Here is a 22397-nt window from a genome sequence, read left to right on the forward strand (position 1 = left end):
CGAGTTAGAATCTAATTTCGTTTTTCTAGCGTCTTAAACAAAGTGGAAACCAAATGCAGGAAGAGTGGGTATGTCTTGTTACCTTAACACCAGTTAAAGGCTGTAAACAGTGAGAGTCAACCTCTCAAATTGACTATTTTAACACTACTTCTGTTTGATTGCAGACAAGCGCGCTCCGCCTCTCCTTGCCAGTCGTGCGGTAGCTACACAAGCCTGGACTCCGACACTGGACTGGTAAGTTGTCTTCTAGCCTTGTCTTTATATAGGCATTGTGCTTGGCTCTTTGTGGTCGCAGTAACATTGTATATATCAGAGACGAAAGGGTGCGAGTCTATCGTCGTCCCCAATCTATTGTTGACTAATCCTAATGGTTGTTACATATTTCGAAGATTTTTCGTTTTGATACGTAGAAAGTTACTCAAAAACTAAAAATATAAACGTACGGTCTACAAATACCGCAACGCACCTTATTTGGGTTAGGGTGCTGGTTAGCGTTTGTGTTTGGATGGGGCACGAATTATTATTATTGATAAATATAATAATACTTGAACCACCACACTCAAAGCTAAACCCAAGCCAAATATTGTGCGTACATCATAAATTGTAGACGGTACCTTTTAATTTTACCCTTGTTTTATCATGGTGACACCCGAAAAAAATGGTGTCACCTTTTGTGTTTTTTGTTGTGTTTTTTTTATTTAAACTTGCGCCAAGTAAACCATACACACTTGATTAATTTGTTTTTTATCGACTTGTTTAGAAAACTACTAGAGATTCAAGGAATTATCATTTCTGCATTGAAAATGACATTAAATAACTTATAGATTTCAATTTTAGTATAAGTCCAAAATTAAAATAAAACTAGACCTATTAAAACAAACTTAATGTATACAAAGAAGCAAAACTTCAAAAAAAAACTCTTTCTTTGCAGGAGAGCATCGCCTCGTCGTCCCGGACCGACTCGTGGCCGCGCAAGCATGCCGCCCTTTCCCGCTCGGCCAACGGCAGCGGCGCCGAGCGGCACCAGCGCGGCGCCATTCGCGAGAACGGCGTCGACCCTGGCGCCCAGGAAATGGAGGAGTTGCGGGTCGCCATGGAGTTGCTTCGAAGCGAGAAGGCTGACCAGCAGCAGGAGATCTCGGTAGGCGGGCGTTTATAGATTTGGTTGGAAAGCTGTGTTGCGTTTATAATTACGCGACACGAGGTAGAAACGATTTTTTTTAAACAACCTATGTTAAACACCTGGAAGTTTTTTTTTCTTCGTTATAATCTCACTTGGTGTACCACCGAAGACTGCCAACGCTCAAAATTCATAGTGCTTAACAACAAGATTTCGCCAGCAGCTAAAAACGTAATAACATGCTTTCGAAAAATGAGAGATCTTTGAGTTTGCGAACAGCTTTTTAAATAGAATTTGTTTCTAATGTTGTAAATTGTATTGTCTATCCGACAACATTTAGACTTTAACTTCAATGGGGTATAACGATTAAAAAAAATCTCAGTAAAAATGCCATTTTTTCGGTAAAATGTCGAATCTATGTTTACCGGACTCCATGTCCTGTTTAGCCATTGCGATCTTTCTTCAAAAGCCGGTTAACATTGCCTAATTCGGAGCAGGCATTTATTTGCATGAAAATCGACTTTTCTCATTTGCCAATTGCTTGCGCTTTACTACTTCTGTCGCATAACCAGGTATTCCCCTTTTGCAGAACCTGCGCAGCGAGATGAAAAGGCTGCGCGACAAGGAGACCTCGACCAATCACGTGCCGCGACGCGACATCAACTCGAACATGGCGCGCAAGCTGGGCAGCGGCATTACCGCTACAGAGGAACACTTGGTGTGAGAACGCTCGCGAGGAAAAAAAAACGAGCCCTCGCCTTTGTGACGTCACTGTGAATTGGACCGGAGCGAAAGAGAAAAATAATGGGACGGGGAGGAGAAGCGGCGTTCCTCTCCTTCGGCGGATTCCTGTCTTTCTTTTGCGCGCAAAACTGTTCCAAAAATAGCGCGCGAATTCCCGGCTCAAAAGTCTGGTGCGTTTTGTTACGTCATCACAACAATCATCGCGCTCTGCCGCTCCGGATTGTCCTTTCGTTTTCTAACTCGTCCCCAACTCGCTCTGTCGTCATATTTTATTACTATTATTATTATTATTATTATTGTTATTATTAATTTTTATCATGGCTTGTGTTGCCGCCGAATCTGCTTTGTCCTTCTTGCCGTTTTAGTCAAAGCGAACTGCCGCCTGAAAGCCGCGTTACGTTTTTTTTTCTTTCTCGGCGATCTTATAAATCATTGTTACTCTTGTGCGGCGTGTTTTTTGTATAAGGTGGCGATTGCTGTGACCAGTTCCTTTCGCTAGATTCGTTGTCCACCCGTAAAAACGCTTAATATTTTTAAAGCAAAACACGATTGGCCCTGCGCTCCGGTGGCTGTTTAAGAAACGACTCTTAATTCTTGAAATCCATTTTGTTTTTTAAACCTTTCTTTCAATTCGTTTCAGCTAGCCGATTTTTTCCACGCTGTCAGGTTATTTTACAGGGAAATTTCCTCCCCGCGGTTTCCATAAGACGTTGTTGTCGTTATTTTGCTACCATTGCAGTGGAACGAAAATGTGCGTGTGTGTATTCGCGCGCCCTTTGGCGTCGAGCCGTCGTTTTGTCTGTTTTCTAGCGGTCCGCTCTTTTTTCAGTATTTTTGTACAAGTTCGTTTCAGATTCTTTTTTTTTTTCGTTTTATCGCCCACAATCGTCAATATTGGAAGAAATTTGTGTAAAACACACTCGTGTGTAAGTTTGTGTGTCTTAAAATATTTCAGCTAAAATGACAGTGAGCAGAGGCTGTTATAGCCAGTTGCCAGGCTATTAGGGTGTTGTATCTTATTCTCCTAACAAACAAAAGGGTAACGTTGCTTGCTCAGGCCCAATAAGGTAATAATCAACTGCCTACTCTGCATCCCAAAAACAGGACATCTGTCATTGCCTCCGCCAATGTTTCGAACTTTATTGGTAAAAAATACGGCAATTAAGCAAAAATTATATACCATTTATGATACTTTCCGTCAATAAATTATACACATATAGCAGGCCTTGGTAAAATGCAGCGAAAACATAAACCCTCCGTCGGCCGGTTTTCACACGAATAAAACTTACTAGCCTACTCTTATATTTTTTAACATTTTTATTGCATATGGTTGCCAAATAATTTTCTTCTTGAGACCAAATTATGTTGAATAAACTATCTATATTTTCTAGTTTATTTTACTTAATTTATAAGGTAACGTGCCAAGGCCTGTTGTTTTTAGTTTACTCCGAATGGTTTAGATATTAGAATTTTTTATTCTTCGGTAGAAAAAGAGTGGCCCAAATAAATGATAAAATAAATGATTCTACTAAAGATTATGAACAGATCCGTGTTTAGTGTTTCTAAGAATTTTTTAATTTTAAAACTTGAGCTTTTTGTCAGTGTCTTCTGAAAACCTTCACCTGTTTTCTCAATAAGTAAAAACATTTTTTAAAGTATGTGACTATAGAATCGCAGTACAAGGCTTTTTAGTTGCTGTGCATCCATTAAAAATACTGAAATTCACATGCACTGTTAAATAAGGTTTACCCATAGAGCACTAGTGTTCTATGGTTTACCTAAAATAAATCATACGATTCTAATTTAAAATCGAGTGTTAAGGTTTTTAAACTTAGTGAAAACCGAAAACCTGATTAAGGTAATTTTGATTCGGCTGCCCAAGGCACATCAAGATACAGGCTATCAAATGTCCCACTATGAAAATCAGTTGTCCGTCTGTATCGCTCAAGCTGTCATTTGACTTCCCGCCGCGTGCTGTAAATTCGTTCGCAGAATGGCTGATTTCCTAGTCGTTTTATGTCTCGCGTATTCTTACGAATTAGTAACTACGAACATCTGGTCTATGTTGGCTATATAAGAACGAGTAAAAATCGTTAAAACCAGCCGTCTTATAGTACCGTCCAATCGTGGAGTTTTGAAGTTTTTTTATTGGTGTCCTTGAAACTATTTTTTTACCAACGTTACCAGCGTAAATGCAAAAATAAACGTGAATTTCCCCTCCTGTTTTAATCACCTTTTTGATGTGTCTGTTCAGCACAAAAACGCCCGAGTACTTCTAGATTATAATTCATGCTATGTTACAAAGACACAGCTTGCAGTGTTATGTATTCGTATGCTTCTTAATGACGTGTGTAATTTTACCGGTCCGCAAGTATCAAATAGTTAAGAACTCAGTATCAGAACGTTATACTTAGCAGCGCAGTAAAATAATGTCAGCCAATGCTATAAGGAAAAAACGTCAGGCCGGTGTGTTCCTTCTAGGTCAGTGTTTCCTAACCTTTTTAGCGCTCGTGCCCTTTAAGCTTTCATGAAATTTGCTCGTACTGCCTGTCTACGATGGTCGACGGAAGTAAATAGAATTGTAATAATAGGATTTAAACTCAGTGTATTTCAAAATTAGTTGAATTCATGCATTATATACAGTCTTGTAAGTTCAACCATATTTACAACACACAAACAATCAGTAAATTTTCTAATCGCTTTTTTGTTGTTGCTTTTCGTAAATTACGCATTCTTCGCAAACATGCCTAAATAGTGCATAATTTCACACAGCATGTCCTACCCCTGCTTTGGTGCTTCGTACCACCAAGGGGTACACGTACCCCTGGTTAAGAACCCCGGCTCTAAGTCCTAGGATTTCAAGAAATTTTGACTAAACAAAACGTCATATCCATGTGTCAAGTTGTTTAAAACCATAAATGCATAGAAAACTAATACTCAGTTTATAAGTACTTTATGATTGCAGGCCATCATCAGCTCGCTTAGTCAGCAAATAATAGTTAAAAACGAATGTGCAATTACACCTTAAGAAATGACGACTGGAAACATTAAAAATGACGTACAGAAGTTTCACAGTTACTTCGCTAACCTCGCCAAGCTCGTTCCACCATCTTACAAACCAAAGTTTACCGATAGCGACGACAAAAGTGGCACGAACGAAGCGAAATCTGACCGTTCTGTCAAATCAGCAAAATCGCCCACAGGAAAAAAGCGAAAGCAACCTGTTCAGCTAAAGACAACCAAGAAGAAAAGGATAAAACCAAATGAGAATTTAAAACACAACGGAATTGAGAAAAAAATATCAAACACCAATCAAACTAAGGTCGAGAACCGCAAAACCACAGCACACATTAAAAATGATGGAAAAATGGTTTTCAGTAAGTTTGACTTTGGAGAAGTTAATCATGCCAAAGCGAAGAAGAAAAAGAAGTCAAGCACAAACAATCTTGAGATTTCAATCAAGAAAGCAGTTATATTAAAAGAAAAAATGGACAACTTGCAGGACACGGACCCTGACAAAGCAAAACAAGTAGCCGAAAAAGACACATGGACAAAAGCAGCGAGTAAGGCTGCTGGAGTAAAAGTGAAGGACGATATAAAGTTGCTTAACAAATCACTTAAGAAAAAACAGGACAAAAAAGCAAGGAGTAGTAAAAAGTGGAAGGAACGCCATGAAAAGGTTGAGGATAAAATGAACAAGAAGCAGACAGCACGGTCAAAAAACATCAAGAAAAAGAACCAATCAAAAGGAAAATTTGTAAAAAGGAGAGTTCAGGGGTTTTAATGAATCAAACTTATTGTTGAATGACAGTTTTGTTGTGCAGCTGTTTTAATAGATTTAATTGTTAAGTCACATTAAAATACATACTATATGACTTTTAAATGTTTTTTAGGTGAACTGAAAAAACTACAACTTGCCAGTTATTGTGTTTTTTATTATTTTCAACTGTTACTTTTTGCCGGTTTTAAAATTTTCTTTTGCTATTTTGCTAACTGCATTTTTCAGTGTAATGGGGAAATTCTTTTGTTTAGCATTAAAAAACACTGTTCATTCCACAATGAGTTTTTTTAATCCCTGCCGCTTTCTACTTTAGCAAATTTGCAAAGCAAGCACATTTTTAATTATAATTAGGAAATCTGTTTGCCACTTAAAATGTCAGCTATGAAAGACCTTGTGGCAGGGGAGTGTGGAACGTCAAATGCACTGGTACGAGCGACACAACATTACAACAGAGATCAGGCTTTCCACAGTAGAGGAGCAAGAAGGACAGGTGATATTTTAACAAATAAATAATAATTAATTCGCCTTAAAAAAAACATTTTTTTTCATTGTTTTAGCTTGCAAATTTGTGATAATTTGTCTTTATTTTCATTACAAACTGATTTAACTTATTTATTTACAGTTTTCTGCATTGTGCAAAGTTAATATACAACAGAAACAGTTGTATTATTAAATAAGTAGATAAATTGAGGGATATTGGCATTTTAATTTTAATTATTTTAATTTATTACCATATTCAATATATATATATATTGTAAAATAAGTATCTGTATTGGGAATCGACTGGTAAAAACATAAAAAATCAGTTCTATATCGGTCAAAAAAAAAGTGATCTTGGTTGATTTTTATTGGAAAACAACAAATTCTTATGTATGCATGTTATCTTGTTTCAATATTATTTTGATTTGTCACATTTACGTTATACATTACAGCTGCTAATCATGGAGAGCAAAATTATGTGGACGAGTTCCTCCGGGAACAACTGGCAAGAGTTCCTGCACTTCCACAAACTTTTCGAATGGACACACTTCTTCACGAGGCGCAGAAAATAGACCGCCAGATGGCATCAAATGGTATGGTATTTTACTTTTTTGACTTAACTGGGTAACTTGGCATATTGAGAATTGTTCACACAATGTCATATTTTTCCACATTCACAGCTGTTCAAATATCCATATTCCGCTTGTGACCATGGGTCTGAAAGTACTAAAGTTCATTTAAAATAAGCAATAGGTGGATTTATTTTGATACACATAATAAAGCCAACTGGTATTTGCTACATCTGTACTTGATGTGTTCTTCTGTAATTGTGCCACTTTAACTAATTTATATAACTATTTTGTGAGAGGTTTTTCATTTGGTAAATAGGGGAACAAACAGCAACACATACAGTTTTTATTCACTGTTTTTGTTATAGAATTAAGGCCTGTTTGCACTGTAGCTGCGCTGAGCTGAGCAAAGGATAATTTGGCTTAAATTTCTATTGTAGTGAGCATTTCATGCTTTTCTAAATTCTTGCCCCATGCAGCTAGAAGCTCAGCTTAGCTGTAGTGTAAACAATTTCATGCTCAGCACAGTGAGTGTAAACATACCTTTAACCTCAAGTAAACAATCTCTCATATAACAAGTAATCCTAAAGGCCTAGTTTTGGAGTACCATTTAAGCTTTACAAAAGTATCTTTGTATAATCGTGTTTGCTGATATTACTTTCAGGAGTCCAACGTGACCTGGCACTTGCTGAACAGTGGGGCAATGAGTTTGCCAGAGCTGAGTTTGCCCACTCTAGCTCCCATGTGCCAGCTGAAGAGGAGGCCTGGGCCAGGGAATTTCAACACAGAGGTTGGCGAACACTCACTAACACTGTATATATTATTTTAAGTCAGTTGCCCCAAAATTTTACCCTGAGGTTGAGAACCACTGTTTTAAGTAATGTTGGTTTTAAACACTACTGGTGATAGTGTTAAAAGACATGAAACTCAAACAAAGCACAACAGCTTGTAGTTATGAAAAATGTTTATTGTGTAAATTACAGAAGTCCTGCAATCTGGAGAGAGATTTGCTGATGAATTCTTGCAGGAGCAAAACAAAACTATGGAGCAAACTTGGTAAGATATTGTGTTGTTGATTGCTAAGATTCCATGTAATTCCAACATTCAAAGACATTTATTATTCCACTATAGTAATCTTGTTAATACATGTATATTGATTAACTCAGTGGTCAGCAAACTTTTTTGTTGCGGCCCAAAGTACTCTTTTTAGAGCTTTTAATGGCCAACTCAAGAACCACTACGAAAACAGTGGCATATTCAGATATTTGTTGTTAAGGTGAAATATTACATGGCGCCTTGATGCCCAAACCACTGCCATACTATATTGTAAAACATACTATAATACAAGAAAGAACATACGCGTGAAGCGCGACAAATTTTTCGTTTGCGCATAGTTAAATTTGGCAAAAAATAGTGTGACAGCCTTTCAGGACCATATTTGGCATGTGGGCCTTTTAACTAGGGCTGGGGAGCCACCGTAAAATAGCATTAGCTCCGGCTCCAGCTCCGGAGCCATCAGGCAATTATTAAATGGCTCCGGCTCCAGCTCCGGAGTTGTAAAACTCAATCCTGTGGCTCCGGCTCCAGCACCGGAGTAGTAAAACTCATATCCTTTGGCTCCGGTACCAGCTCCGGAGCCATCAAACACACATCCAATGACTCCGGCTCCAGCTCCGATGCCACCAGTCACTTGGAGATGGAACAAAATATAATTTCTTAGCTTAAGCACCACAAATTGAAAAATGGCTCCAGCTCAACAAAAATAATAAAAAGGGCTCCGGCTCCAGCTCCACAAAAATAATAACAGTGGCTCCGGCTCTGGCTCCGGGCTCCAGCTCCGGCTCCCCAGTCCTGCTTTCAACTGAGCTAATTTAACATTTCTCTGCCACACCAACTTTTAAAATACAGTGCAATGAATGTACGACTTTTTGTATGTCTATCACACGACCCACAACAACATGATAACACTATCTATTTGAAAGTAACTTGCGGCCCACTAAAAATGGCTCTGCGGCTCAGATTTAGACCGCGGCTCACAGTTTGCCGACCACTGGATTAACTAGAAGATTACATGTTTAAATAAGCTAAATAATATTTGATATTTAGGCTATGCAATTGTATCACATCCCAAACCAGGCCATATTGTTGGCAGTTGTTTGATAATGGTTTGGTTTTGCACTTTTAGTAATGGCTAAACTAGAATTTGTTGGAAAACAGAAGTACAAAGTATTGTAGTTTTGTTGAGATTTGTTTTCAGTTTTTTATATTAACACATTCTGCATTTTGTTACAAAATAAATTATTTACTAAAATAAATTTATTACTATGGCTATTTTTTTGTTTTGTCTTAACATCACCATAAAAATGAAATCAAAGTGCTGTTTCTAATAGTAACATCAGTTAGTGTTAAATTAAAAACATGACAGAACAGGTTTTGAATATGACCTAAAAGCCTTTGTTGTCTTTTATAATTAAAGCAAGGCTTGGTTTAAGTGTTTATTTCAATTGTTGTAAAGTTATCTGGGCATGATTTACTTTTATTAAGTTTGTTTACCTATATTTCATCGTTTTTCTGACCTTTACTACATAAATTGTACATCAGTAACATGAATGTTTGGGGGGTTAAAGAGTGTTTTAAAAAACTATTGTATTGTTATTAGGACAACATTTGACGCTCAGTGCCTTCAGTGCCTTGTTATGTGTTGTTCATTCACATAAATACATAATGCTTAACATGTCTGAACTAAACATCCAGGGTTCAAGAGCTTCAGGAGGGAGACACTGAAAATGCCGAGCTGAGAAAGGCCGCCGGTGACATGGTAAGAAACGCCTCAAAAGATCCAAAACTTTCCAGCACCAATTTCATGAAATTTGTTTCCGACATCGCACTTGATCCAAATGCAACCGCCGAAAATTGGAGCAATGAGTTTGCGCAAGTGAGAAAACAAACTTTAAAAAACAAACAGCTCTGTAATTGCAGTGATTAAAATTTTCTCTTATTTTGGCATTGATTGCACCATCGAAAATATTAATTTTAAATTGTATTCAGGAAAATGTTAATTTTTTCGTATAAAATGTGAATGCGAGTTTAAAAAGCTTTAGTTTGTTTTGTGCTAATTAAAACTCCTAATTACATTTGTGCCATTTAATGTGTGGTTCATGTACATTTTAGTAATTGCTTCCAAATTTGTAGCTCGCTATGTTTTTGTTATATCTATACAGTGGTAATTTTTTACAATTATTATCTTTAAAATCAATAATTTATGCAATTTACATTTTCCTTGTTGGTTAACAATTAAAAAATAATTGTTTAACAGTTGAAACTATGTGAAGCTGCATTTTAGCAAATCTTTAAATAATAACAAATAATTCCACTTTTTTAACATTGCTTCCTCATATCTTTCAACTGGTATTTGCAATACAAGTCGCTTTAAAATTGCTCTTATTTGTTAAGAGCTCAAAACAGCAACCTGGCACAGATGTGGACTGGGCAGAAGAGTACGAAAAACTCAACATGAACAACAATTGGGCGCAACAGTTTGAAGCTGAACAACAAGCCAAACAACCAACTGCTGTAGGTTGATTTGTAATGAAAGAAGATGTATTTTTTAATGCTAAGCTTTATTTTTTAATGGAAGAAGCTGTATAGGTCAACTTTAAAGAAAGTTTTTGTTCTTAGAAACACAGTACACGTTTTTTTTCGTAATTTCATTAAAAATACTAAAACCATTAATTCGATAAAATCGACATTTCGCTGTTTACAAAAGTTTAGGCAATACCTCGTGCTATTACCAGTGTAAAATATTTTTGAGAAAATGTCGATTTTATCGAATATAATGGCTTTAGTATTTTTATCGAAATTATTGTTCTTGTTTCTAAGATATGTAACTTAAATTTTTAACAAAGATAGCAATTGTAAGTGTAAACCAATTTATGTTTTACTATATAGAAAAGCATAGTTATTCAAACGTTATAATTATTTTATATTAAAGAATTTTAAGATGTTTCATTATTTAAAAACGAAATTTAAATTGGCGTAGTTATTTTGTCTTATGTAATCGTATCCATTCTCCTAAATTAATTCAATTGCACGTATAGTGATCCAACGGTAATGTAAACCTTTTCTTGTCTATTTTCTTGTAACACGCTATTTCAGTTATTTAAGTAAAAGAAAGCTGCCTTTATCATTCAAAACAAGTTTGTTGTAGGAAAACGAAGAGTTTTGGGATAAGCTACAGGAACAGTGGAGTGATGCTATGAAGCCAACTGAACAAGACTGGCTTGATGAATATGCCGCCGACTCCAAGGTTGGTACAGGGCATTTTAAGTTCAACACTTGTTTTTCAGGAATGCATTTTTTCAGTTTTCCCTTTTATTTGTTTTTTAAACCCATGTTATATGAAGCACCTATGTTTTGTACATTTACTAGTTTAGGTGGGTAATCTCACGCTCACTGCAACATTTTCTTAAGGTCAGATTGTAATTAATATATAGGATTCCTTTGCGCGAAAATTAATGTTTTGCTAAAGTTAACAAACCAATTTAGTTTAAGCTAACTGCACTTCAAGCTAAAGTTCACTTTTTTAAATCAACGTGAAACAATTTCCTTGAACTCGTTTAAATAAAAAAACGTCGCACAATTTAAACGGGTATGTGTTGTGCGGCTACACACTCATGTTCTTAACCTGTAGGCTAAAACTGCCGTTTCGTTTGTAATCCATTTGGAGGTCATATATTTGTAATGTAACCGAAGACTTAACCCTGAAATTTAAAAGTAATTGCAGAACAAGGCCGCAAGGTTTGGTAGGATGGTGGTATGCGGGTGGTGTTTACTATATTCAAAGCTATATATTTTACGTTTACCTGAACACTTAAGTTGCCCGTCTCCACTTACACATTTTAGCAATATCTTTAATCGTTTTTCTTTACCAGGTGTACGAGTTCAACAGCGAAAACCCATTCAAGGATCTTCCCGACTCGTTCGACGAGGGCCTCAAGCGACTGCGATTGGGGGATCTCCCCAATGCAGTGCTCCTGTTCGAAGCTGCCGTCCAAAGTGATCCGAATCATGTGCAGGTGAGAAGTGGCCTGATATCAGTTTTTGCATCGAACTTTAAGTTTGCCTTTTCCAGGCACCATTGTATCACTGAGATGGGTGAAAAAACGCACGCGGTCCTTATTGGGTTTGTTCTGGATAAAATTATGACAACAGTCAAAAACGGAAAAGTTTCCTGTTCTCGTAGTGACCTGATATCATTTTTTTATTTGACACCTAACTTTGACTTTGCCTTTCCAACGAGCGTCACTTTCTCACCGAGTAAGGTGAAAAAACGCGTGCGTTCAGTATTGTGTTTGTTTTGACTAAAATTATGAACAGCCAAAAACGGAACTGAATAATAGAATGAAGAGCAAATAAAAAATGGGAAGATATAGCCAATCACAGTATTATGGCGCTTCTCAGAAGACAATTTGAAGTGTTAGCGGTATTATGTGATCAAGTTTCATACCGGATCTCAAAATCGACCTAATTTTTAACCCTTTTTAATGCCTTCACTAATGGGAAAAAATGCCACAAAAAAGTCATTAGATCTGATCGTTTTGGATATTACATTGCTCGACATTTAAACTGACAAATATATAATTTAAGCCAGCGCTAGGTGGCGCCATACGATAGCCATTGGCAATATGTGTCGTTTTAGGATGCAATGCAAAGCCGATTTGATAAAACGGTTAATTTGCATATGTCGTTGACATTGATGTACATGTCAGCAGATTTTTTTTGGAACATTTATATTTGGCGAAAGTAGTAAAATAACGTTAATGTTGTATAGTGAAAGTATCAGACAACACCATTTTGGTAATGAATATTGAAGATATACGAATGGGCGTATATTTATGGAATTTGTGAATATTAAAGATTGTTGTTTGTAATATACACTACATACTATACAGCAAAAATGTATCTAGCGGAAACGACCTTTATTGCAACATTCCCATAGTTTATTGGCTTGAATTATATCGACGCAACACAACATTGACGTCCAAAACGGAAATGCCTGCTGCCTTAAACTGCATTTCATTTGTTCGCAGTTAAATGCAACGGCAGACAAATATCGGGGAAAAAATATATATATATTTCAATAGACATTTGCAGCCTAGAGCAGCTAAACCCATATCCTCTTGTCAATTTATCCTCTTTTTAACAGGCTTGGCAGTACCTGGGAACCACACAAGCACAAAACGAACAGGAGCAATCGGCCATCAAAGCTTTGAACAGGTGAATGAAAAAATATTCATTGACGTTTTCAGTAAGGACCAATTCTTTACTCGTTCGACGTCTACTACATTGTATCTGGGCACTGCTGCTATGTCTGTAAACTTAAAACTATGCGCTATCTTAAAAAAAAACTATATACTAAAAAAAAAACTATAGCCTATTGCCAGGATGCTATGTTACACTGCAGACTTCCTGGACAGGTTTAACAAGCAAATCACAATTAGGTGTTTTCACTACAGCTGCAAACGTTTGAATACGTTTAGCACGAAATTCAGAAAATAAAACGACCAAAAACAGTTAATGGTTGGCACTTGGCAGGCTACATTTTACTGTTAAACAGTCGATTCTGATGGACAGTCCCTTAGTCTAAACCAGTTCTTCTTATACTTTTATAGTTTTGTTCACCCTTCGCATCTATCTCCAGATTTTATTCACCCTTGTAAAAACTTTAGAATTTATTGTGTTTTTGAAAATTTTCGCCTGTTCACTGAACAGGTTTAACACCCGGAATATCCGCCCTGCTCGCAAGCTATTATTTTTTCGGACGGTTCACCCTTATTCTCTTTTGGTTGGTTCACCCCTGCAAAAATTTTACTTACCCTGGGGTGAACCATTCACCTGAAACACTGAGCTAAACCATACAGGCAAACTATTTTTCCGAAATAGCGCGATTTGCTGCTCTTTGCAAAGCTAATGTATCAATCTTTTTTGGGATTTTACTGAAAGTGCTACTTTGTCGTTTGTCCGACTCCGACATCGTTTTAATTCTAATCCTTTAGACAGGCCACTCTTATCGCGGCCTCAACATAGTTTTATGCGAAAACAAGCGCCGGGACAACTGTGTGACTCGATTTTCGCCGTAATCAGTTCCGCTATCGCAATCTAGGTGTTTCGACTGTTTTGCGGTAACAGGCTTTGCTGGCGTTTCGGCCCAGCAAAAGCTGCACAAGCGATTTAGCAAGTCAGCCTTTTGCTGACGAGGAAATTGGTTGTTTCCCCGCTGAAAATCGGACGTGATGCTTTTTTCCCAACTATTTATGTAGTTTTGAAATGGCCTAGAGATTTTTAAACGAGGAAATTGGTCGTTTCCCTGCCGAAAAACAGACGTAATGCTTTTTTCCTAACTATTTATTTTGTTACAACGAAATGGCCTGGAAATTTTTGAACCTTTTACTGCTTGGTAACACAGTTTTTTAGACATACTGCGGAATAATAAACCTTTATTGTGTCTAGGGTTCAGAGTCGACATTTTTATTTAAACATGGGCGAATTGACCGGTATCATTGTTCATTGTTTCTGCGCAATTTTCCCTAGAAGTTACTAACATCGAAACGGTTTATAAGCTCCTAAGTTAAAACTGTTTCAGACTCGATATAATTCAATTTCAAATTTTTTCCCCAATCTTATACTTTTCCACCCTTATCGTCTACTCAAACTGCGTGTCCGTTGAAAATTTTTAGAACGTTCGCGAAGATTTTGTTTTGTAGGATTAAAAACAACCTATTTGCGATGTAGAAATAGGTCTGGCGATCATGCTAGACTTTAATACACTACACCCATTAGAATGATTGAATATCTAATATTTAGGGTCAGAAAAAGTCCAATCCTATTGTTTTTAGTACAGAAAGTGAAACTGATAACCGTTATTGTTTTGAGCCCTTCTCGAAGTTATTTTGGGCCCTATTTAAGAAGTTATAAAATCACAATAAGCATTTTTTTCTGTTTTACGTCGTAAATATGACCTTTTGTTTTTAAAAGTTATTGAACCCTTATATTAGCTTCTTGTAGCACAAGCAGCTACAGTATATAGTATATACATTACATTTTGTTGGACTAGGCGGTGAGATTTCTAATGCCTACAAAGCATTGGAAGCAACGTTTGATTGTTTTGTGTGATAGCGCTTGTTTTGTAATTTAAATTTGCACTGTAATTTTTCTTGATACTTTATTTTGAATCACACAATGTGGTTTTAAAATAGTACAAACACTTGCAGTCCATACAGTCTTATAGAAAATAGTTCAAAACAGTCATATAACCTAGATACAAAAAACGTTACTTTGTACATGAAATGCCTATTACTTTTGATGCGACTTATTTTTTGTATTGAATTTAAAGTGAAACAAGTGTTTCGTTTTTTTTTTTCGAATATTTGAAATACATGTAAAAACTAGAATCGTAGTTCTAACTTCTAATTACGAATATAAGCTCAAAAACTAAACTTATATATTGTCATATATTTAAAAATATAACACCATATTTCATTTTCAGACTATTGAAAAAAAAATAAAACGTTGAAACTATCATACGATTTTGCGTTGGAACTATTATACGGATTTACCGGCCAAAATGTAACACATTTGATTTCCGATTCCGTTTTTAATGTTCTAATCGCGCCGCGTCGCTTTACAGATGCATCGACTTGGAGCCGGAGAACCTGACCGCCCTGATGGCGCTGGCGGTAAGCGAGACCAACGAGTCGATGCAGACCCAGGCATGCCTCACCCTCAAACGTTGGCTAAGCGCCCATCCAAAGTAAGCATGGGAAAGGACTGCCGTATGCTAAATTCAGCGTTTTTATATTACTGAGAATATTTTCGCTTATGATCGCATATTTGCGCGGTTTAGTTATTTGAAAAAAAAAGTCTACTCTTGTTAGGGCAACATTTGCTGTCTTATTGGAATTCACCTGTTGATTTTGATCTTTGTAAAGCTATTATCCTACAGTTTTTGAGTCGAAAATACTTTACCTGGAAAATTTTTTTTTTGTTTAATATAAAGAAGAAAATCTTTGCTCGGTCGTACTAGTATTTTTTAACTAGACGTCATTTTAGCAACCGACTGTTTACCCTCGAAGTCATCGCTATATGTTACAAACCTCGTTCGAACTGTTGAATAACATTATCCTGTTATGTTTAACAACATTTTTACATTTGCTTGAACAACTATACGCCAATCAGCTACTGCGGTCATGCAACAGATGCCTTCACTACCATTTTGGAGGTTAAAGAGTTTAATCGAGATTTTAACTTATTTACAGTAAATATTTTACAGTAGCCCTTTGTTGTTTTCTTCCAGGTATAGAGGCTTGCTTAACAAATCACCTCAACATCATCCCGAAGCTACCCAACAACCCGAATACTGGGGCGGAATCGCTAACAGGTGAGCCTGGAGTGTTGCTTGCTTGTAAATTAGATGTTTGTGTTCTACATAAGAGTTGTCGTGTTGCGTGTTCCTGGGTGCTGTATAAGCTTGAGCAATTGAGCATTTAACATTTTTGAAGATCGTTCTTTTTTAATGCCTGATCGAATCTAATTGCAGGGCGATTTGCAGCAAACTTAATTTTTATGACAATCGTCTTAGTGAACAACTCGAAAGTTTTATATGCAGGTAAATGACAGGTTCGTCGTCAATTTGTCTCAATTAAACACCCTGCTATAAAAACTGATATTAATTTATACGTGGTAACAGAATAGTCAAGTTGCACAAAACCTGTTTGTATTTGCCAAGGATTTCAAAGCCTTCTGCCGAAAACTAATTCCGTCATTAATAGCAGACCTGGGCAAACTGCGGCCCGCGGGCCAAGCAATATAATCCTGCCCGCGGCTCATTGTAATAAAACTTTCTAGGCAAAAATAAGCCTTAACATTTTTCCTTGATTTTAGAATATTTTAAATACGTTACTCATGTAAGGCATCACCTGTTCCTACTCTTACCAGCTTGTCAAAACAAGGACCTTTAAAGATTCTTTTAAAAGGTATCACATGTTGTTTTATGTGTATTCGAGATCCCCTTTTTTGACACGGCCCGCCAAGACGTTTTCTCTTTCTTGTTCGGCCCAATGTCAAAAATATTTGCCTACCCATGATCAATAGCAAGAGGCTTCGGCTCGGATTTCATCACACACTGGTGAAACGCAGAAACGTGACACCGAGCGGAAGTAACTCACGCCCTGCAAGACTGAACCATATCCTAACTGAAATCCGCTTTCTCTTTGGCTTCCAAGTAATCATAACCCGCCTTTTTGGCTACAGCGAAACGTTCCTGGCCATCAAGGACCTGTTCGTGGAGGCGGCCCGACTGTCCCCGAACGACCCAGACCCGGACGTCCAGAGCGGCCTGGGCGTCCTATTCAACCTGTCTAACGACTACGACAAGGCGATCGACTGTTTTCGGGTAAATAAAGTTGTTTTTTTCTTTCTGGAAACCTTGCAGCTGTTTGCCTAACGTATTTTCACCTTTTTTATAATAGTTTTACCGCATAAAATTAATGCGTTTTCTTTTTCGGGAAATTTCCATTATCCGATTTATATAAACTGTGAATATACCAGGCATAGTAATATAAATCAAAAAACAGCTCCTATGGTAATTGTAATTATTTATAACACCGAAATGCGTTCGAGGTCCTTCGCCCTGACGAAGGTGGCTTGTATAGTTTGCCGAAACGTTGGTAAAGAATTACAATTACCAGAGGAGCTGTTTTTTTATATATATTTTTCCGATTTATTACTCTTCTACGTTTAATTCTTTTTTTTTATTATCATTAATGTTATTACGCTGAAACAACAAAATAGAAAGACGGACGAGAATAAAAAATAGCACCTATCAAGAAGCGACAGGTTGGGCTAAAGGCAAGCCCACTTAACTTTACGAATTGCGAGATTTTCTGAATTTAAAGCAAAAATATACTCAGTTTTACAGACTTGATCACAAAAACAAACATGGAAAGCGTCGGTAATGTCTGTGCATACTTAAAACGGTATATAACGAAGCGCGAACATAACAGTAAGCAATTCAGCAAATCATTGTCAACATCAGTTCCAAACAATAGAGTTACAGGGTCGTTTTGCAAGGAAATTAAAAGTTTTAAAGAAATCCAAGATGTTATTTCTTCCCAATAGCTTTCAATATGAAAACAATAATAAAATATGTGCGAAATAGTTTCAGGGGCATTTCGACAGAAAACACATTGGTCGTAGTCAGTTTTCCCAGAGGAGTGTAGTGCTTCATTTGTTACTATAGCACGTAGGTTAAGTTTGATTTGAAAAGAGCGTAGCTTAGTTTCAATGGTTGAATTATAGACATTACAGTACAGTTTTTGCCAAGGAGTTGTCTTCTACGTTTAATTCGCCAGGCCGCCATCGCCGTGAGACCAGACGACGCTCTCTTGTGGAACAAGCTTGGCGCCACATTAGCTAACGGACACAAGTCGGAACAGGTGAGGAAAAAACACATCTGGATTTTGTTGTTTTTAAGAGTTTTAAGTGACGGGAGAGCGACCGATTTCGCAGCTGCGCAACTGCGTATGTTGTCGGTCAACTTAGATTCTCTGTTGTTTTTATTAACGTAACGTACCGTAGCTTGTCTGACAATCGTAGGTTGGCTTTAGCTGTGAAGCCCTTATTTAGGGTGAACATTGGGAAAAACTGAACTAAAAATCATATCAGCTTTTTCTGTGAAACAATTACAATGATGTCCTAAAATCTATTTCGCCGCAATTTTAGCAGGATTTATGGTAAAGATGTTGATGCGTTTTTAGTACCACAAAAAAGCTTGAAATTATAAGTTTAAATTAGGCAACCATTTTTTTCACTTAAAGCAAATTTCGTATTTCTAAAGCTATTACGAGAGGTAGTTCATTTGAAGTACATCGTCCAGGAATTTTATCGTATTTTTTAATTTGTTCGCTGGCATCCGTTCGCTGCTACAAGCTGCAAATTTTGTCGTAAGAGCTTTCGCAGAAACTTGATTTCGGTATAAAAGCCTATCGACGTCTACCGAGAAAAGCGAAATGTGCCAGAACGTTTTGCAGCAAATGCGGTGATAATAAATTGCTGTCGAGCACAAGAGAGCTAGCTTTGAAATGCTGCCTAGCACACGATCAGACGGCAAGTAGACACACCCATCAATCTAGCGCAGTGGTTCTCGGCCTGTGGTACAGCACTAGTGGTACGCGAAGTCATTTTGGGTGGTGCGCAGTATGTTTTTAAATAAAATTACAGTTTGACGAAAAAGTTTAGCTTTTTTTCCTATTGTAATAAACTATACATTCATCGTTATGACTGCATAGTTATATATGTTATGCTTCATGAATGATAGGAATTTTTTTTTTTTATCTTTCCGGACACATCTATGCAAATTTATTTTATGACATCATAGAAAAACAACAAAGAATCACAAAACTTGACTACCGGTATCTTGCAAAGTTGAAAAAATGAAACTTTTTCAAGATTAGTGGGCTGAATTTGTTTCGAAATTTCCGGGCTAACTAATTAGCTAATCCGTCCCTGTTAATAATCCTATATACATTTTGAGTAAAGTTGAGTTTTTCGATAATTTGTTAGTACGCAACAAGATCACAGAACCTCGAGGTGGTACGCGGTGAAAAAAAAGGTTGAGAACCACTGATCTAGCGAATAGAATAAATTGGCACAAACGTCTGCGCATCAATCATATCGAATGTCAGCATGTGTCACTCAAACATGTTTTCTATGGTTTGACTTTTGTGGGAGGGGCATAAATTCGGTTAAGTGTGTCTAGTAGAGTTACCATTGAGTGTGTTTTCTGCGAACACTTCTTTATTCCCCTTACGGAGAAGGGTTCTGCTGTTACATTTTCATTAATTTTGGTCTTTCAGTTACAATAATTTATTTCAACTGAAAAACGACAAAATGGAGAACGCATCGTCTAAATTTGTCGTCAAATAGCAGTAAATGTTGCTTAAATCCAATAAGACCCTATTTATTAAACGGTTAAAATCAGACAACGCATTGAAAATATTTCGCATTTTTAAAAAAAAATTTAAAATGATTTCGCATTTTGGACAGGCATGCAGTTTTTATACTTCATGAAATAAACGGTCTAATGCACTTTACCGGCAAATTGAAGAGCCGTAAAGCCTATTCAATATAATCATATCCTTTCTTTGTTCGTAGGCGGTTCAAGCTTACCGACGAGCACTTGAACTCAACCCAGGGTTCATTCGTTCCAGGTACAACCTGGGAATTAGCTGCATCAACCTCGGCGCGCAAAGGTATAGACTTTGGCCAGCTGTCGAAATATTTGAATTAGGTAGTCATCGGTGTTGCGCTTTTGTGGTCTTGTATCGACTGTTTTAAATCGATGAACTACACAAGCAACTTTCGTTTCTTTTTAGAAATTTTAAACTACCAAAGTGCTGTTTATAGCACGTTACGTATTTTTTGATATTCAAACACAAGACTTTAACTGGAAAAAAACTTTGAAATTATGCAAAGTTTGGATTTTCTAAAACATTTGAGTATGAAAAAACTCTAAAAAAAATGGTTGCTATTCCTGTTGACCAAAGTAGTTTGGAAATTCTTATCACTTTTAATAGCGTCTTTAGTAATTTAGGCGTTTCAAGGCCACAGCCTGTTATCCCCAAGTGCGCCGCCGCGAAGTAAGGCCATTTTGTTATTTCTTTCAATTTTGGAATTTGTCAGAAGAACCCTCTTTAAAATTTATATAATGCCTGGCAGCAACAGTATATTCAATTTTGGTACTGTTCAATATATTTTAGTTATTTAAAATAGTGGCCCAAAAATGCCATAAGATTTTTCTGGCTAAACAGCGTTGTACATCGAACACTCACACGACGGTGAAAGACACTGTCATATTAGCGTAATCCTCATAATTAACGTTTGGTGCGGGTAAACTTCTAAAAAACGATACTAACCCTTAGTTTATCACTATTTTCACGCCGCGCTGTTCATTTTCAGGGAAGCGGTCGAGCACTTTCTCACCGCGCTGGTGGCGCAGAAAAGCGGCCGCGGCCCGCAGGGTGAGGTGGGTCAAATGTCGGACAACATCTGGTCCACGCTGCGGATGACCTTGTCCATGCTCAAGGACGACTCGTCACTGGGCTTGGTCGAAAAGCGCGATTTGGAAACCTTGGCGCGAAAGTTCGGTGTCGATCCGAGCGCTGAAGGTGTTATGACGCGATCTTAGGTTTACAATGAGGTTTTCTATGCCGCAGTAATTGGCGGTGCGACGCTCGAACTGAACTGAGCTATTTCTGTGCGTTTAGATGTACTTTGCCACGCGCAAGTATTACTTCCTCTCCTGTGCGGTTTATGTTACGCTTTAAAAAAAATGTTTAAAGCGTTGCCATTTACGGCTTTGCTACCACTGGTGGCGGTAATGCAACCATTTTAGGCTTACTTTAATGTTAATTTATATTGTGCTACCAGTGAATTTCTACATTGGTCCTATTGTATGCCTAATTCTCTTTTGCAAACTTGCGGTTTTGTACCGCCAGTTATTAGCCAATGGGATCGTGCATAATTTGCTTTTTAGAATTTACGCCAACAAACGTGATATGTACAACGCCACTACATGTTTAAGATTTGTATTTAACTCTTTGCCTTTTTTTTCTTCTTTTGGGCGATTTGACTAGAAAATCATTATTATTAATTGTGTTCCCCCTTACACTTGGGTTTTTTTCTTTTTCCTTTGTTTATACGTTTGGTGATTTTCTTTCTTGATGCAATTCACGCCGAAACGTCCTTTGTTGATTAAACTATTTCATAATTGTATACGAATCGTGATCGTTGCAGAATTAGCGTGGATTAAAAAATCTATACCCAGCGTCCCAGCCTAGTCGTCATTAGTTGTAGTTACTCGTGCTTTGCTGATAAAAGTTGGTGTTCGGGGTTTGTCGTGCAAATCAATAGAGAAACCTCAAAATTGTCGCGTAAAACAGTTTGCTGATACTAAAACCAAAAAATATGACTAAAAAGAAAAAAAAATATGACTACAAAAACGAAATGTTACCTTGCCAAAATCAAAATTTTAAGTTAAAAAAAAGCCTTGAAAACCATCATGGACTTTTTATAGAAGGTTTAAGTGCCGTCCCTCGTTTTAGTCGTTGAAACCCATGATGTAAACTGGCCCAATACAGCCGGCCGGCTAGTAGCTGTGTCTGGCACAAGATTTGTGAACGAGCCAATCACAACTTAAAAAAAGGCTCGCCTTTTCTGTGTGTACAGGCGTCTCGCTTGAGTAAGTAACCCCGACTTCCCGCCTCGTGGCAAATACAGCGGCTGTTGGCGGGACGTGAAAAAAAGCGTGTTTTATAGTTCTGGCGCACAAATGGATATAAGGGTGACGCAATGTTGGGTGTATGTGTAAACGTGTGTTCGCTGAACACAACCTAACAAACAGTTAGTATTTCAAAACGGCGACATGGTTATATCGAAACACAAAAGTAGGTCAGATTAGTCGCCTCGTGTTATGCAGATGCGCTTAGGATCAGTGATGTTGTGGTAAAGGTTTAGTCGGTTTCAAGTGGCTTGACAGTTAAAACAGCTCACGTTGTTTGTACAGAGTTTACCGACATGATTCTAAATCCTTGAAACGCTCGCTATACCACAGGCTATGTAGCGGCAGCGCCAAACAAGAATGGGCACA

General features: G+C 37.3%; 3 protein-coding genes across 4 annotated transcripts in view; all 3 read left to right on the top strand.

Annotated features, from left to right (window-relative positions):
• LOC146147040 (uncharacterized) overlaps positions 1-2788 on the top strand; it is a 104499-nt gene extending 101711 nt beyond the window's left edge. The window contains exons 26-28 of the mRNA XM_083387901.1: positions 165-234; positions 932-1141; positions 1710-2788. Coding sequence (XP_083244027.1) covers positions 165-234; positions 932-1141; positions 1710-1844 — 415 coding nt within the window. The 3' untranslated portion in view covers positions 1845-2788. The remainder of the gene's footprint in view (positions 1-164; positions 235-931; positions 1142-1709) is intronic.
• A 2053-nt stretch (positions 2789-4841) lies between these two features.
• Positions 4842-5956, top strand: LOC146147041 (surfeit locus protein 6 homolog). The gene has a single exon (XM_083387800.1). It carries the CDS (start codon positions 4896-4898, stop codon positions 5646-5648), a length of 753 nt encoding a protein of 250 aa, XP_083243926.1. The 5' UTR covers positions 4842-4895; the 3' UTR covers positions 5649-5956.
• A 6-nt stretch (positions 5957-5962) lies between these two features.
• Positions 5963-21523, top strand: LOC146147042 (peroxisomal targeting signal 1 receptor-like). Of its 2 annotated transcripts, none has more exons than XM_083387796.1 (15): positions 5963-6135; positions 6578-6718; positions 7359-7484; positions 7678-7750; positions 9449-9629; positions 10148-10267; positions 10902-11000; positions 11626-11769; positions 12900-12970; positions 15381-15503; positions 16047-16130; positions 17003-17144; positions 18103-18186; positions 19904-20001; positions 20708-21523. In XM_083387796.1, the coding sequence occupies exons 1-15, from the start codon at positions 6018-6020 to the stop codon at positions 20934-20936; spliced, it is 1833 nt and encodes a 610-aa protein (XP_083243922.1). In that variant the 5' UTR covers positions 5963-6017; the 3' UTR covers positions 20937-21523. The 2 variants fall into 2 exon arrangements, with proteins under 2 accessions (XP_083243922.1, XP_083243923.1); XM_083387797.1 differs by having other exon boundaries at positions 9449-9512.
• Positions 21524-22397: the final 874 nt, after the last annotated feature.

Source organism: Ascidiella aspersa, chromosome 4 (assembly GCF_963924565.1).
Source record: "Ascidiella aspersa chromosome 4, kaAscAspe10.2, whole genome shotgun sequence".
NCBI lineage: Eukaryota > Metazoa > Chordata > Ascidiacea > Phlebobranchia > Ascidiidae > Ascidiella > Ascidiella aspersa.